A 13,742-nucleotide genomic window follows, 5' to 3' on the forward strand; every position below is an offset into this window, starting at 1 on the left:
TCTCCAATTTGATCCCTAATCAGCTTACTGCTCCTCTGAACACTTGCTGTTAATATACGTGCAGAAAACTTTTGGATTTGCTGTTGTATTCAGCAGCAATCTATTCCTGTACACTCTTTGACCCTCTTCCTCCTTCCACTTGCTCTATTTTCTATATGTGGTCTGATTCCCCTTTTTATCATGCTGATATCTGTCTTGCTTCTCACTTTCTGCTTCCTCCCATTCTTCAGTTCCATCATCCGGGGAGCTTTGGGTTTGGTTGCCCTCTAATGTACCTAGACTGTATTCAAACCATCTCTTTAAAGGTCATCAATTACATTTCTGCTTGCCAGTCTCACTCCAGTTTACCCAGACAAGATCCCTCCTTCAGCGAAGTATTCTTCCAGATTGTATCTTGTCCTTCTGCATTACTAACCTGAACATTGCTGTAATTCTTGTTCCTGAGGTGGTTCACAATTGTGACATTCTCCACTTTCCTGGGCTAAATCCAGCAATGCTGCCTTCTCTAGAAAGAAAATGTAATAATGTAGAAAATTCTTACTCTCCTCTCCCCTTAGCAGACACAGGTAGTTAAAATTTCCCATTGTCACTACTCATTCCATTCTTATACTACTTGTAAATCTGTCCCTCTGCATCCTTCCCACTGTTTGGTCTATAAAATACACAAAGGAGCATAATTCCTTTATTGTTCCTTCCAACCAGACAAATTGTTTTTGACCCTCAAGAACATTTTCCCTTTCTAGCATGGTGATACTTTCCTTAATGAAAACTGCTACCTTTTTATTTTGTAATCAAGAATATTATGGATCCATTTTTTTAAGCCAGGTGTCAGTTATCACCATTACATCGTCTTCTCTCATGGCTATATTTGCCTCCAGCTCAGCACTGAATCAACCACATTCCTGCAGCATATTTGATGTAAAGTGGTAGTGATAATTGATCAAACCTCTGTGTAATTAACGTTTTAAGATTATGTATAGTTGATTACTTTTCTCATCCTTAAATAGCTCAAGTTTCTGATCTGGGTCATGCAGTAGTGAAAAAAGTGTGGAGCAGAACCCTGAAGGTGGAGTCTTTGAGTCCATAATTGAACACTTGGTTGAGAGGAAGTGGTGCCTCTTCTGAGGAGTTCATAAAATGAAGAGAAAGGGAGATACACATTCAAGAATACTTTAAAGCTCTATTTGCAAATGATTCATTGCACTTTGGAAGTATGGAGTAGGAATTACCATGCAAGATCTTTATTATTGATGTAGGAACAGAAGGAGGCCATGCAGTTCCTCAGGTCCATTTCACTTGTTCAGTTGACCATGCAGCTACAGTACTTATCATGGTGTTCCTGATTTATACAAGCCTTTTATGAAAAACTGCTTTCTGATTTCACTCCTAAATGGTCTACCTCTACCTGTAAGATTAAGTTCATTTGGTTTGTAGCTTAGCACCAGACGAAATTGTTTTACTATCTATATCAATTGCTTTACTTTTTAATCACATGAACAAGGTCATGCTTCAGCTGCCTAAACACAAGAGAATGTGCATCAGGTTTATGCAGCCTGATAGGTGAGGAATCCTGAGACAAGTAACTCCCTTCCTGACTCCCCAAAGCCCCCCCTCCATCCATAAGGCACAAGTCAGGAGTGTGATGGAACACTCTCCATTTGTCTGAATGAGTGCAGTTTCTACAATACTCGAAGCTTGGCGCCATCCAGGACAAAGCAACCCACTTGAGTGGCACCACTTCCAAAAATATTCATTCCCTCCACCATCAAAGAACAGTATCAGCATCCGTACCATCTACAAGTTGCACTGCAGAAACTCACCAAGCTTCCTTAGTCTGACCTTTTGGTCCCGTGACCACTACCATCTAGAAGAGCAAGGCCAGTAGACACGGGAGCACCACCACTTGGGAGTTCCCCTCTAAGCCACTCACCATCGTGAATTGAAATATCACTATTCCTTCAGTGTTGCAGGGATAAAATTCTGGAACTTCCTAACAGTTTGTGAATGCACCTATACCACTGTGACTGCAGCGTTTCAAGAAGACAGCTCACCACCATCTTGAGGGCAGTTAGAAATGGACAGTAAATGCTGGTCTAACCTGTACTGCCCACATCCCCTGAATTAAATAAAAATACATTTTACCCATACATCTTTAAAGATGGCAGGACAAGTTGATTTTTTTTTTGAAGCGAGTACCCACAGTTGTAGGACTTTGTTTTAAACCTTTAAAATTACTGGTTAGGCCCCAGGTGAAGTATTGTCCCATTCTGGGCATCAGAGCTTTTGGGATGGATGTCAGTGCCTTGGATATGGCACTTGAGAGATTTACCAGCATCTTAACATTAATTATGTAGAGCAATGAGAGAAGTTTACAGCAGAATAGAGGTATTTAAGATTGAGGGTTATGAATGCAAACAAGGAGAAACTTTCTACTGGCAGGATGGCTGGTAATCAGAGGGCATAGATTGAAGATCTTTAAGAGCAGGAGCAAGGATGTTTTTCTACCATTAGGATTTTGAATGCATTGCTTGCAAGGTGGATAAAAGCAGACTTATCGGAATTGGATACATGAAAATTTGCATATGTATGGGAAAGAGCAGAATGGTTGAATGGCCTTGTGCTTTGGTTCTGCATTGTGTTTGGGGACCCAGAGATTAAGTCATGAACCAGAGTTTGAGTATTTGTAATTTTTTTCCCAATATACCAGTTATTAAACAATCACCTGAGATCAAATTGGGAATATTTTCAACTTTGAGTAAAAACTCATAGGGAAAGTTTAGCTTTGTTTTTACACCCAAATGTATCTTTTTTGATATTTTTCTTAAATGGAAATTCACCTAAAAAGTGAACAATCACTATCTCCACAACAGATGGTTTAATTCTGTTTTACTTCAGTATTATCAATTTTCAAATTTTGCCATCTTAAGTTTCAAAAATAACCTAAATTCAGCATTGCTGTGTTTTTTGCCAGACTTTTGCTGGTGCAATCCAAAACCAATCCCACTGTCCTGTTCTCTCCCATAGACATGCAACTTGCCCTGGGAACATTTGGATAAAATAAGCCTATTTGGTTATATTTGTCTTGATTACAAATGTTTATTTTTTTCTGCAGAAATGGACTCTATATGGAACCTGCATAAACAAGGTAAGCATAATTAAAAAGTGAAACATGGGAAACTTTGTTTAAATTAAAGAATATGTTCTCATAAGTTTCTTGATCAAATCTGATCTTTGAAAATTGAAAAATGTTTGCAAATATTTTGATATTACTGTCAAATTGTCTGTTCTAATCTTGATAATCTAGGAAATCCAACAGAATTGAGAAAAAATGACCTGAATAAAATAATCATTGCATGCTGCTCTTATGCTTTCTTGTTTTTCTCCTATTCACCTCACTACCTCTTCACCCATATCTCATAAAGGTAGTATGTATGGCATATTTGAAAATATGTCAGCACTCTGTTTCATTTAATTTTTTTAATGTGTGAAGCATCATTGGCAAATGTTTGAGGAAGTTTGATGGGAGCAGGAATAGGCCCTTGAGGTTGCTCTGCTGTTTAATTAGATCATGGCTGAACCTCTACCTTAATGTCATTTTCCTACACTATCCTGGTATCCCTTGATGTCTTTACCATATAAAAATCTATGATCTCTGCCTTGAATCTATTGGATGGCCTAATCTTGCCCTCTGGAGCAGTGTTCCAAAGATTGAGTGAAGAAATTCCCCCTCATCTCATGAGTGTAAACAAACATCTATATAGATAGAATCAGTAAAGGCCATTGGATTCTATTTTGTAACTGGGAGCCTGACTGGCTGTCGTTTGCACTGTTGCTTCAGGATGAATCAGTTAACTTGGTGTTTCCTGTAGATCAAATCCACTGGATAAAATGACTCATAACACAGTACTACCATTTGAGTCTTTGTAGAAGTGCTGCCCTGCTGTTTTGTTACTCAAAAGTCAGTTGGTCTTTGTCATTTTACTGAAGCAAGTAGATGTAGTGCTGTTCCTTAAAATAGATTGATTTAACATCAAAACTACTGTTTTTAGGTCAGTGATGCAGAAAGGTAAAAATGTTAATTTTAGGGATTCAACATTTTCAGTAATATTTCACTTTTGAAAGGTTAGTGAGAAACTACATATCTGATATGCACTGAATTTCTGGATGCAAATGGAAATGTTTTATACAAATTCAATACTTGCATTAAATATATTTAACAAAACTGGGCACTAAAGGTTCACTAGCACCTTAAATTTTAAATTAATTTGGTGGAAATTCACAAGGTGGCGGCGGCAGGTCTCATTCTGAGTGTATACATCAAATAAGTAGCACAGTGGTTAGCACTGTTGCCTCACAGCACCAGGGACCCAGCTTGGGACACTGTGCAGAGTCTGCATGTTCTCCCCGTGTCTGCAGGGTTTCCTCCCAAAATCTGAAAGGCATGCTGGTTAGGTGCATTGGCCATGCTAAATCCTGCCTCCGGGTACCCAAACAGGCACCAGAGTGTTACGACTAGGGGATTTTCACTAACTTTGTTGTAGTGTTCATGTACACCTACTTGTGACAGTAATGAATAAACTTTAAACCAAGAAATCTGTTACAAATCCAAATCTGTGAACTGAAAATTAGTTTGTTAATTGGGACTTTTGTCCTTATTGTTTTGTGAATCAGATTTGCTCAACTTTCAAATCGGAATGCACTATTTGGGACTGTAATTTAATATTTTAGTAATGGAAGTTGGTGTATGATGATGGGTTCTTTGGGCTTATACCATTGTATTGTTTTTCTTTAACCTTCAGTCCTTTTTGTTTTCAGATCCTTCAAGAGTAGTTACCTATGATGAATCTATGGATCGTCCTGATCACTGAAGTCAATTTGGTGAACTGCCTGTTATCGTTGTTGCTGCAAGCCGCTCTCTGGATGCTCTTATGCTCCTTTAACATCATCTCTATAGCGGTGGACCAGTTCAGGAGAATCGTCAAAAAAATATTTTTTAAACAAAGGAAACCGAATTTGAGTGAGTGCAAAGAGCGTGTCGTACAGTTGCTTCGATGGACTCTAATTGGGTATTTAATGACCTCTGGTACTGAACATATTACAAAACAAAACCTGAATGCAATGATCAGTGAATAGTGGACTTTTACCTAAATCTGGTTCTTAAGATCCTGCTGGTGTAACTTCAGGCTCCAACGAACCACTGAAGGGGCTGTCCCACTTCACAAAGGCTGCATTTTACTGTGAGTGCACCAAGATTCCACACGGGAAAACAGGAGGATTACAAAACTTTTTTAAAACCCAAAAAAAGTTATGCTGGAATAATGCCTTGAAGTACAGTATGTGTTTTTTCTTTTCTGCTGCAAGGCTCTTGGCTTTTGCTGGGATTAAGATGGTCAGTTAGGCCTTGGGGGAAAATTGTCTTAATTCATCACTGGGAAGAAATCAAAGTCACAGGCAACTGCAACATTAGGCGATGCAGTTCTGATTGTTCACTGGTCGAAACGGCCATGCTCCACATGCAAAAGGGTGTATCACGTGAAATTTGTGGAGTAATTCAACTTAGGTATTTAATGTTGTACAATTCTTTCCCTCCTTTTAATTTTTTTAAAAATTTGCCATTGTATGTGTTAGAAACATAAACCGCACTGCTTCTGCTGTAGGGGCTCTACATTCATTGTCTTTCTCAAGGTCATTAAATATTTCATTCAATAGGTTATTTTCCCTGTTGCGTGTCTGGCCTTAACTACTACAAAATGATATGTATTTGCTTACTATGCCCCTCTTTCCCTTTTTAATATCACCTTGCTTTTTAAGACTTGCATTTTCATGCAGTATATACCAGAATCATGCAGAACATGCAGTTTAAAAGAAAAAGAAAAAAAAAAGTAGATTTTGAAGTCAAACTAAAATTGGATCACCCTCCTACGTTCTTTTAGCCCTCGTATGGGACAGTTTAAAGTTTGTTTAAAAAGACAATTGGTTATTGAATTCTAACGCATTCTGTGTAGTCCACAGCTTTATTGCTGCTTCTAAACTATTAAATATATATTTTTAATATGAAAAACCTGCTTGGATTTTACAAATCGGCAAAGAGCTTTATGGCAATATTAGAAGTGAGTGAAGAGTGCGCAGGCATGGACTTCTGAACATGCAACAGTAGTTATAACACACTACAGCTTGTGTAGCATGTAAGACTAAGTGCCAGAGTGGAGAGATATATTTTTTTTGAAAGTTCCTGTGGCTTTATGCTATGTCTTGCAAAGTAAATGTTCTCAATTTAATTTTTTCAGTGTGGTCGTGGAAAGTATGATGTAACCCAGTGCTCAACACCACTCCTCTCCAGATGCTCATGCTTTCGCATCAGTTTTGTTGCCTTGAGCACTAGATTGTAGGTGGCCTCTAATTTGCCTAACAAACTAAAATCCTACAATGCCAAATATATTTCTGCTGGTCTTCATATTTAAAGAAAATCCTGATCTCTGGGGAGAAAGTGGTGTTCAAGCTAGCAGACTTTTTTGTGGGAGGAAAATGTGTGCTTGCTAGACTTAAATCTCTCATTATAGTAGCCAGAATTTAAAAAGTTAGCCCATAGTGTCTGGGTGCAGGATCTGTCCAACACTGCAATCCTAATTTCTGGAAATGCTTTTAAATATCCTTTTTGTGTACCGATGTGAAAATGCAGGAAACCACTGTCCTTTCAAATTCTTCCTATAAAACAAAGGCTTGACATTTCTTTACACTTCAGTTTGTCTAATGTTTGTGCTAGTTTAAATACAAAAAATAATGGTTTAAGGCTTAACCAATAATGTCAAGTAATATACACTGACGGTAAATTACACTTACCAACAATTCATTATAGCAAGCAGTATTGTTTTAGAATTGCAATTATTGCTTATTGTGCACATTGCTGGTAGAAATTTTCTGTGATTCTCATTTGAAATTTTTATCTGCAAATGCCGAACTGGAAAATGTCATGCCTTATAGACAGAATTAAATTTGATTCATGCCATCAGTTACTGACTTCTAATGGCTATTAAGGCTAGTTTATAATAACTTACATAACTTGGTTATTGATCCCTGGAATGAGTGGTCCGGCAGTCCAGTATGCGTTTGGTACTGTACAATATTCTGGTTACCTAGGGCCACAGGACCACTGGGGTAGTTCCACCCAGATTTTGTTACGCTTAACCCTTTCTGTGCCGTCTTGTGATCTCTCCCTGATGTCCCTCCTTGATTCTTCAATAAGCACTTAAAATTTCTTAACTTTTTAATCTGTTTATATTTTTTTGGATAGGCATGTAAGTTTTAAGTACAGGTCAATCAATTGTGACTAATTAGTACAGTGAATGCTAATGTGTTACTATTGTAGGTATAACATTTTCCGCCTCAAGAGTGTTAGTACTGTAGCATAAACCAAATACAGTGTAGACTGTGGTGCCCCCTTCTTCTATGAAGAGACTAAAAACATGGGAAGAGGGACTGAATGAATGATTGTGTGTGTGATCTATACAGTATCTGGTGCATTTATTAGTATTCGGAATAAGAACTTAATTTATTTTGTGCCATGTGTTGATTTCATTTCATCATTGAGTAATGATCATCATAGAGGTCTAATTATTGCAGAATGGCACTAAGCAAGTAAGATAGCATAGGTTCTTTTAAAGTGTTGCTAAGATACAAACTAATCATGGTTGAAGTCTTTGATACCTGTATTGCTTTTTTTTTAATGAATCATTTTTTGTAATGCTATGTCAGTCCAGCTGTAGGCCTTGCAGGTCAGCCTTTTTTCATTCCAGTTCCTGTGTAGTACCCTCTTCTCCCAACACAAAGGCTGCCAGAACCTCAGGGAGTTAAGCTAGGCTGTCAACATGCATGTGTGCTCCATATCCCCGCCCACGTTCATTTGAAGAAATTTTATTAGTTCATGTTTTCCCCAAATTTCATGTTTTGTATGTATGCTATCAAAATTGATGGCATGTATGGTTACCAGGGCTTATCATAGTTTGTGATTAATTATTGCAAGGCTTGTCTGTATGCCACCATAAAATTACATGTATTTTTAAATGCTTGCTATTGTTACTAATTATGTTAATTTAAAAACAAAAATTTAAAAACATGTAAATATACGGGATTGAATATCTGATCTGCAGAAACATTTTGGCAGGTTACAGCTTGGAAACGTTTTGGCTGTTTTAAAACTTGGACCAATGTTCAAGATTTTCCCTTTTTTAATTTTTTCCCCTTTATTAATTTTTCCCCTTTACAAATGACTGTTTACAGTAAAAGTTGGGGATTGGGTTGTGTGTGAACTATTGAAGCTGCTACATAGAGTTCCTGTCCTGACCAGGCATGAGATGGTGGGGTCAGTATGAAAATGTAATACAAAATAAATGCATACAACATGGGAAGCTGGAGTCCGAAGGAGTATAACATCAACTCCTATTTTTTGACATTTTAGTATAGTACTTCGTAACATTTGCCCAGTGCATACTGTACCACCAGAGTGAAGTCCGTGATTGGAACATGTTGCTGTGTTCAAATACAGTATTTCTTAACTATAGCCAGTATTTTGCAGTGAATCAAATTGCTGGTTATGTATTTCCAAATGACCCAGCCTATACGTTTCAATTCACAAAATGGGTACATTCCTCTTTCCATCGTGCAAAAGAACAAGGAAGTCTTTTCCCTTGCAATTTTTGAAAAATATTCCTCTAACAAAGGTAATGGTGGCTAACTACATACTTCTCAGCACTGAATAGCCGGCTATTCCATGTTGATTGTCCAGGTGTTGTGATGACTGACCTAGTAAATGATAAATTGTCTCCTTGCAAATAAAAATATCTGAAAACATTTGTCTTGGGAAATGGTGAGGGCAGGAGTGGAAGGAAAAGTAGGGTGTTGCCTTTTCTAGAAATTCTGATAATCAGATGTTGATCACCCAATATAAAACTGCAGGATTGGTTTTAGTAATAACATTTTGTGTTGTTCTTCTAGTAACTACATATTTGGAAGATCTCTTAAAACAGAGTCTAGCAAAGTGTCTTTTTGATCTTAAATTTGCTTATTCACAAGTGTTCTTATGCTTGCAGTTTGCCCTAGTGAAAAGATGCATGGAATATTTTTTGTTTCCTTTTTAATTTTACACTTGTGCTAAGTAGCCAGCACACTTCAGACTTTTTAAGGAATTTAAAGACTGCTCTTTTTTTCCCTGTTGCAACTTTAGTTGGGGTATGGATATGCTGCAATATGCTGTGACTAATTACAGTGACTATAGTGGCCATAAATTAAGTGCTAATGATGAAAAGTATTTCATTAATGCCATTTAAAGGTGAGAGAACAGCATAATACACCAGGCTGGGTTATTATAGCAGTATTGGAGTGGAGCGTATAACCTATGTGAGATTAGATTAAATGGCCTGAATGACCTTATGCGTAAGTGGAATGAGTTACCATTTATTGTACAGTTGTATGTTCCCTTTATACAATGGGTGTATTTGGCAAACTTAAACTTCTCTCCAAGTAGTTATATCAGATTTGGTCAACGTTTTAACACCAGTTGATATACCATGGGGCTAATATCAGACCATACAAATATACATTTACTGCCAACCAATCTGATTCTGTCTTGCTGTTGTACTGATAACCTAGATGTAATTTGTTTCTGACCCGGAACTGGGTAGCACATGATATAAACGGTTAACATTTTCCTGTCTGGGATGCAATGACATATGAAAACATAGAATTGGCTTCACTCTGGTTAGCAATTGTGTGTGTACTGGTCTATAAATTAACCAGTTGAAACTTTTTTAAAAATTGTCCTGTCTATGAATCCTGAAGTTTTTAAGCACCTTGCTAGAAAAAAGCAGTCTGTAATTCTTTGTTCTGAACAAAGTAGTGTAATTCCTCCCTCCCTACCTCCCCCTTTCAAAATTAAGCATCTCTTTGCTAATTCTGCCTTATACAGATCCCTCTATGTATCATTGTGTAAGATTTACTTCCTGGGCTGCTTGCATTACATTGGAAATGCATTTTGCACACTCAGGTTTTGCTGAAGCTCCAGTAATGTCTGCTTGAGCTGATGATATTGAGCTATGCACGTGTGTTTTGAGTTAGAGTTCTTCCCATCCAGTATGATTTTCGTGTGAGTGTGTGTGTGTGTTGTACTTAATTTTGCATTTCAAGTTCCATGGTTGGGTTCAACTAAGTGAACATATCCTGCTGGGCAAATGACCAGTTAGTAATGTAGAATTGTCCCTTACCCCTTTTGACCCCTTGAGTTAACACATGCATCAAGAAGTTTGTGGATTGCATTGTAACTTCAAACTCTGCTTACAGGGTAGAGCAGGAAGGTTTAATAAACAAAACAACCCAACCCCTTTTTTTCATGTATTTGTCACCTATTTGTATGTGTCTCAATTGTTAAAAGCTATAATCTATATCACAAAAATGTTTTAAAAGTTCTTATTTCTAACATTTGTAAAGAACTGCATAATTTCTGATTAAACTGTGTTGCTATTTTCAATTAGTGTCAATTTTTGAATTTTCTGTTCAGAAGCCATAGGAGAATTTATAGAGAATGTTATCTTGTAAATGGATGTTAATATAAATAGGTGTACAGAGAGATGTATGGCTGTTGGTTTGGCCAAAATGTATGTTTCTGATTGCCCTAGAAAACCCAATTTAAGCCATTTTGGAAGCCTCCTAGCCACAAAGGGTTCCTGGGATCCTGGTGTCTATTTGGTCGAATCAAATTGAGCACAGCGTTTGTTTCTAGTGAACCACCGGTGTATGTTGCTTACACTTTCTTCAGAACAAGTTTTGTTTTTAATGGATTAAATATCTGGAATTGTGCAGTAATTCTGGCTGATCAACATTTGATGTCAAACTTAAATGTAAGTAGGCGGATGTATTAAAGCTTGTAATCAAAAACATGCATTTTAAAATTTGTTGGCCAGATTTGATGTACAGTAACTTGGTGAGCTCCAGGAGTTAATTTTTATCTATCAGTTAAATCATTCCCTTCAAATTAGTCTTTTTAAAATCTGTGCATTTAGTGGCTTTAAAATTCCTTCAAAACAAAATGTTAGACCTTCGTTCCATGAGAAGTTTGAAGAAAGCACGGAACAGATGTTAGCTCAAATATTTTCTGTTCTACAATCATTTATTCAAAGCTATGATGTCATCTGAGTCTCCAAATAAAAACCAAGGGAAAAGCATTCCTGCAAAGTATGTAAATTGGATACATTTGCTAAAATCCTAGTGTGTAGGGGAATGCACAGTTTGGATCAGTACCTTTTGAATGCGTTTAAGAAATTTCTCATGAAAGGAACACTATGCCCTTGCTTTGAACCAGTTACTGTATATAATAAAATTAACTTATCTAAACTGCATATTGTAACATGATTTAGCTGGTATAAAAAGCACAGAAACTAGCCCTGGATGCTTACGTGTGCATGAATTCCCTTGTAAAATTTATAACAACAACCCACAGCAAATTTGGTTTTTGGAAGTTGCCATGTTTTATTTAAATTCTGGTTTGTCCAACGCTGCTGCTTAAAATGGTTTGAATTCTTTGCAACTGGGATAATTGCTTTTGTTTTTGAAAGAAATGTTTGATTGTAACTGGTAATGTATATACCTGAAATTGAAAGCATTAGATATGTAAGGTGTGCACAAATTTGGACCCCTCCTCCCCTAGAGAAGGAGGTTGTCTAGTGAATATACATATCCTCTGTCACTGAGTGTTAGTCTTGTATTCTGGTGACTGTCCCACACTGGCAAACAAGTACTATTGAACACTGCAAATGTGTTATCTCTTTCCTTTCCCTTAACAAAATGATGGATGTGATCTAGTTAGTGACTTTATCAGAAAAAGGCTAAATGGGCTTTGAAATAGACTATAAACTGAGGGGTGAAAGATGCTTTTATCTGAAGTTTCTCATAGCCCATTTGGAAAATGAAGTTTTTAAAAATCTGGTTTATTGAGAATTTGAATAACAGCTCTTGTGCAAGCATATGGTGCATTATGAAATATATATCTGTATAAATTTCACCTTGGGCATGGGACTGTGGCCTTAATAATACATGGCAACTTCAAAGTATATGATGTGCAAGATGTGATCCAATTTTATTGTACGAAAGGTTTCATCTGTCAAAGGTTTTGTTACTCCTTAACCACCTTGAAATTTCTTTCTGTAATGCCCTTCCACTTTGTAATAGATTTTAAGTGTAAAAGTCAATTCCTGGCAGCTTCAGCCATGCCATCGAGCTCCAGAAGGTGAATTAAATTTCAGTGCAGGCATTTCAGTTTTTGTTCCTTTCAAGACTTAAGTCATGACTGTCTACTAAGTTCACTGACAATCATGGTACAAAAATTGTTCAAATAAAACTCTTCTGCTGCTTTATTTTCTGCAATAAATCGATTTTCCGTTTTTTTTAACATGCATTAATTGCTATTCACTTTTTGGACTGCAACATATTACAGCCATGCTTAAGTAGACAATAGTCATTACTTAGGTAGCACATTTTTCTGGTTGTGAAGTAATACTGTATTTGTTTCTGCACTTCAGTCAGTTCTATAATTTAATAGGCCATAATTTGTTGATGCAGGGGGACGTTAATACCACCCACCATTAGACCTATCTGTTTGTTGTAATTTTTGCATTTCAGGTTGTGTGGGTTGATAAATTGGCAACAAGGGGAAAGGGGTAGTAAATGCTTATTTCTTTCCACAATCCCTCAATCTCAACAGTACAAGGACTGAGGAATTATAAATCGAGTGAATAAAGGTACAGTATAAGGGGCGAAGGATCGGAAAGGAAAAACATGACAAAAAAATCTAATAATTAAAACCTGAAGGAATGAGATTCCGTGGTTGTAATTAATTTTCAGTGCCACTTAAGTTGATTTATAATAATCAACATTTGACACATCAGTAAAAGAATCACAGCCAATCTTAACTTAAATATGTGCAGCCCTTAAGTGCCACTTCAGACCAGCTTGCTCTCTTTTGGTGAGTTTAGTTGGGATGCACCACATAAACAAGACCACTTCACATCATTCAACTTATTTCAGACAGAAAGCAAGATACCATTTTCATGAAGTTAACTGCAATTTTTGGATTTGTATGTTTAACCTCACATTGGCCCACATCTGAAGTTGCTATAGCACATGCGTGTCATCAGTTTTGCTATTACTTTGACAGCAAAATATGGACCATATTTGCTGAAGTTCTTGGCACTTGCATTCCTAAGAGTTGACATAATATCTAAACTTTTAGTATAGAACATGTTAAGCTAAACACCAAAGTTGGTGAAATTAAAGTATTGCAAATATAACAGTATTAGAACACCCAACACATCCTATATTTTAGAGAGGAGCAAATGCTGGTTAGTTTTGGTGACAATGTGAATATATTGTCCATGTTAATATTTTGGCAATTTTTATTGATGACTACAAAATATAGTTAAGTGAGCAATATCAAAATGTGAAACTAATCCTTACAGGAGGAGAAAAGGAGTTTGGCAGACATTTCCAAACACACACCAACCACTACAATCAAATACCTTAAATCTAATGGAGTTTTGGATTATTTCATGGGGCTCATTTACTTCACTGAAAAATTACTTCTGATGTATTACTTGGCATCACTTGTATGTGTCCATCACATTAAAGTGTAACATTCTTTCCACTGACCTCAAAATCCCCCCCAAAAACCTTAATTTATTCAGCAAAATAAGTTGTCC

The 13,742-nt window shown here is 36.8% G+C and overlaps 1 protein-coding gene across 1 annotated transcript in view; it reads left to right on the plus strand.

The window, feature by feature from the left end:
• The window catches only part of nufip2 (nuclear FMR1 interacting protein 2), a 40,391-nt gene extending 27,497 nt beyond the window's left edge, over positions 1-12,894 (plus strand). Inside the window, exons 3-4 of the mRNA XM_080210389.1 lie at positions 3,113-3,145; positions 4,816-12,894. Coding sequence (XP_080066515.1) covers positions 3,113-3,145; positions 4,816-4,868 — 86 coding nt within the window. The 3' untranslated portion in view covers positions 4,869-12,894. The remainder of the gene's footprint in view (positions 1-3,112; positions 3,146-4,815) is intronic.
• Positions 12,895-13,742: the final 848 nt, after the last annotated feature.

This window comes from Carcharhinus amblyrhynchos, chromosome 23, assembly GCF_965287045.1.
Source record: "Carcharhinus amblyrhynchos chromosome 23, sCarAmb.v2.hapA, whole genome shotgun sequence".
Lineage (NCBI taxonomy): Eukaryota > Metazoa > Chordata > Chondrichthyes > Carcharhiniformes > Carcharhinidae > Carcharhinus > Carcharhinus amblyrhynchos.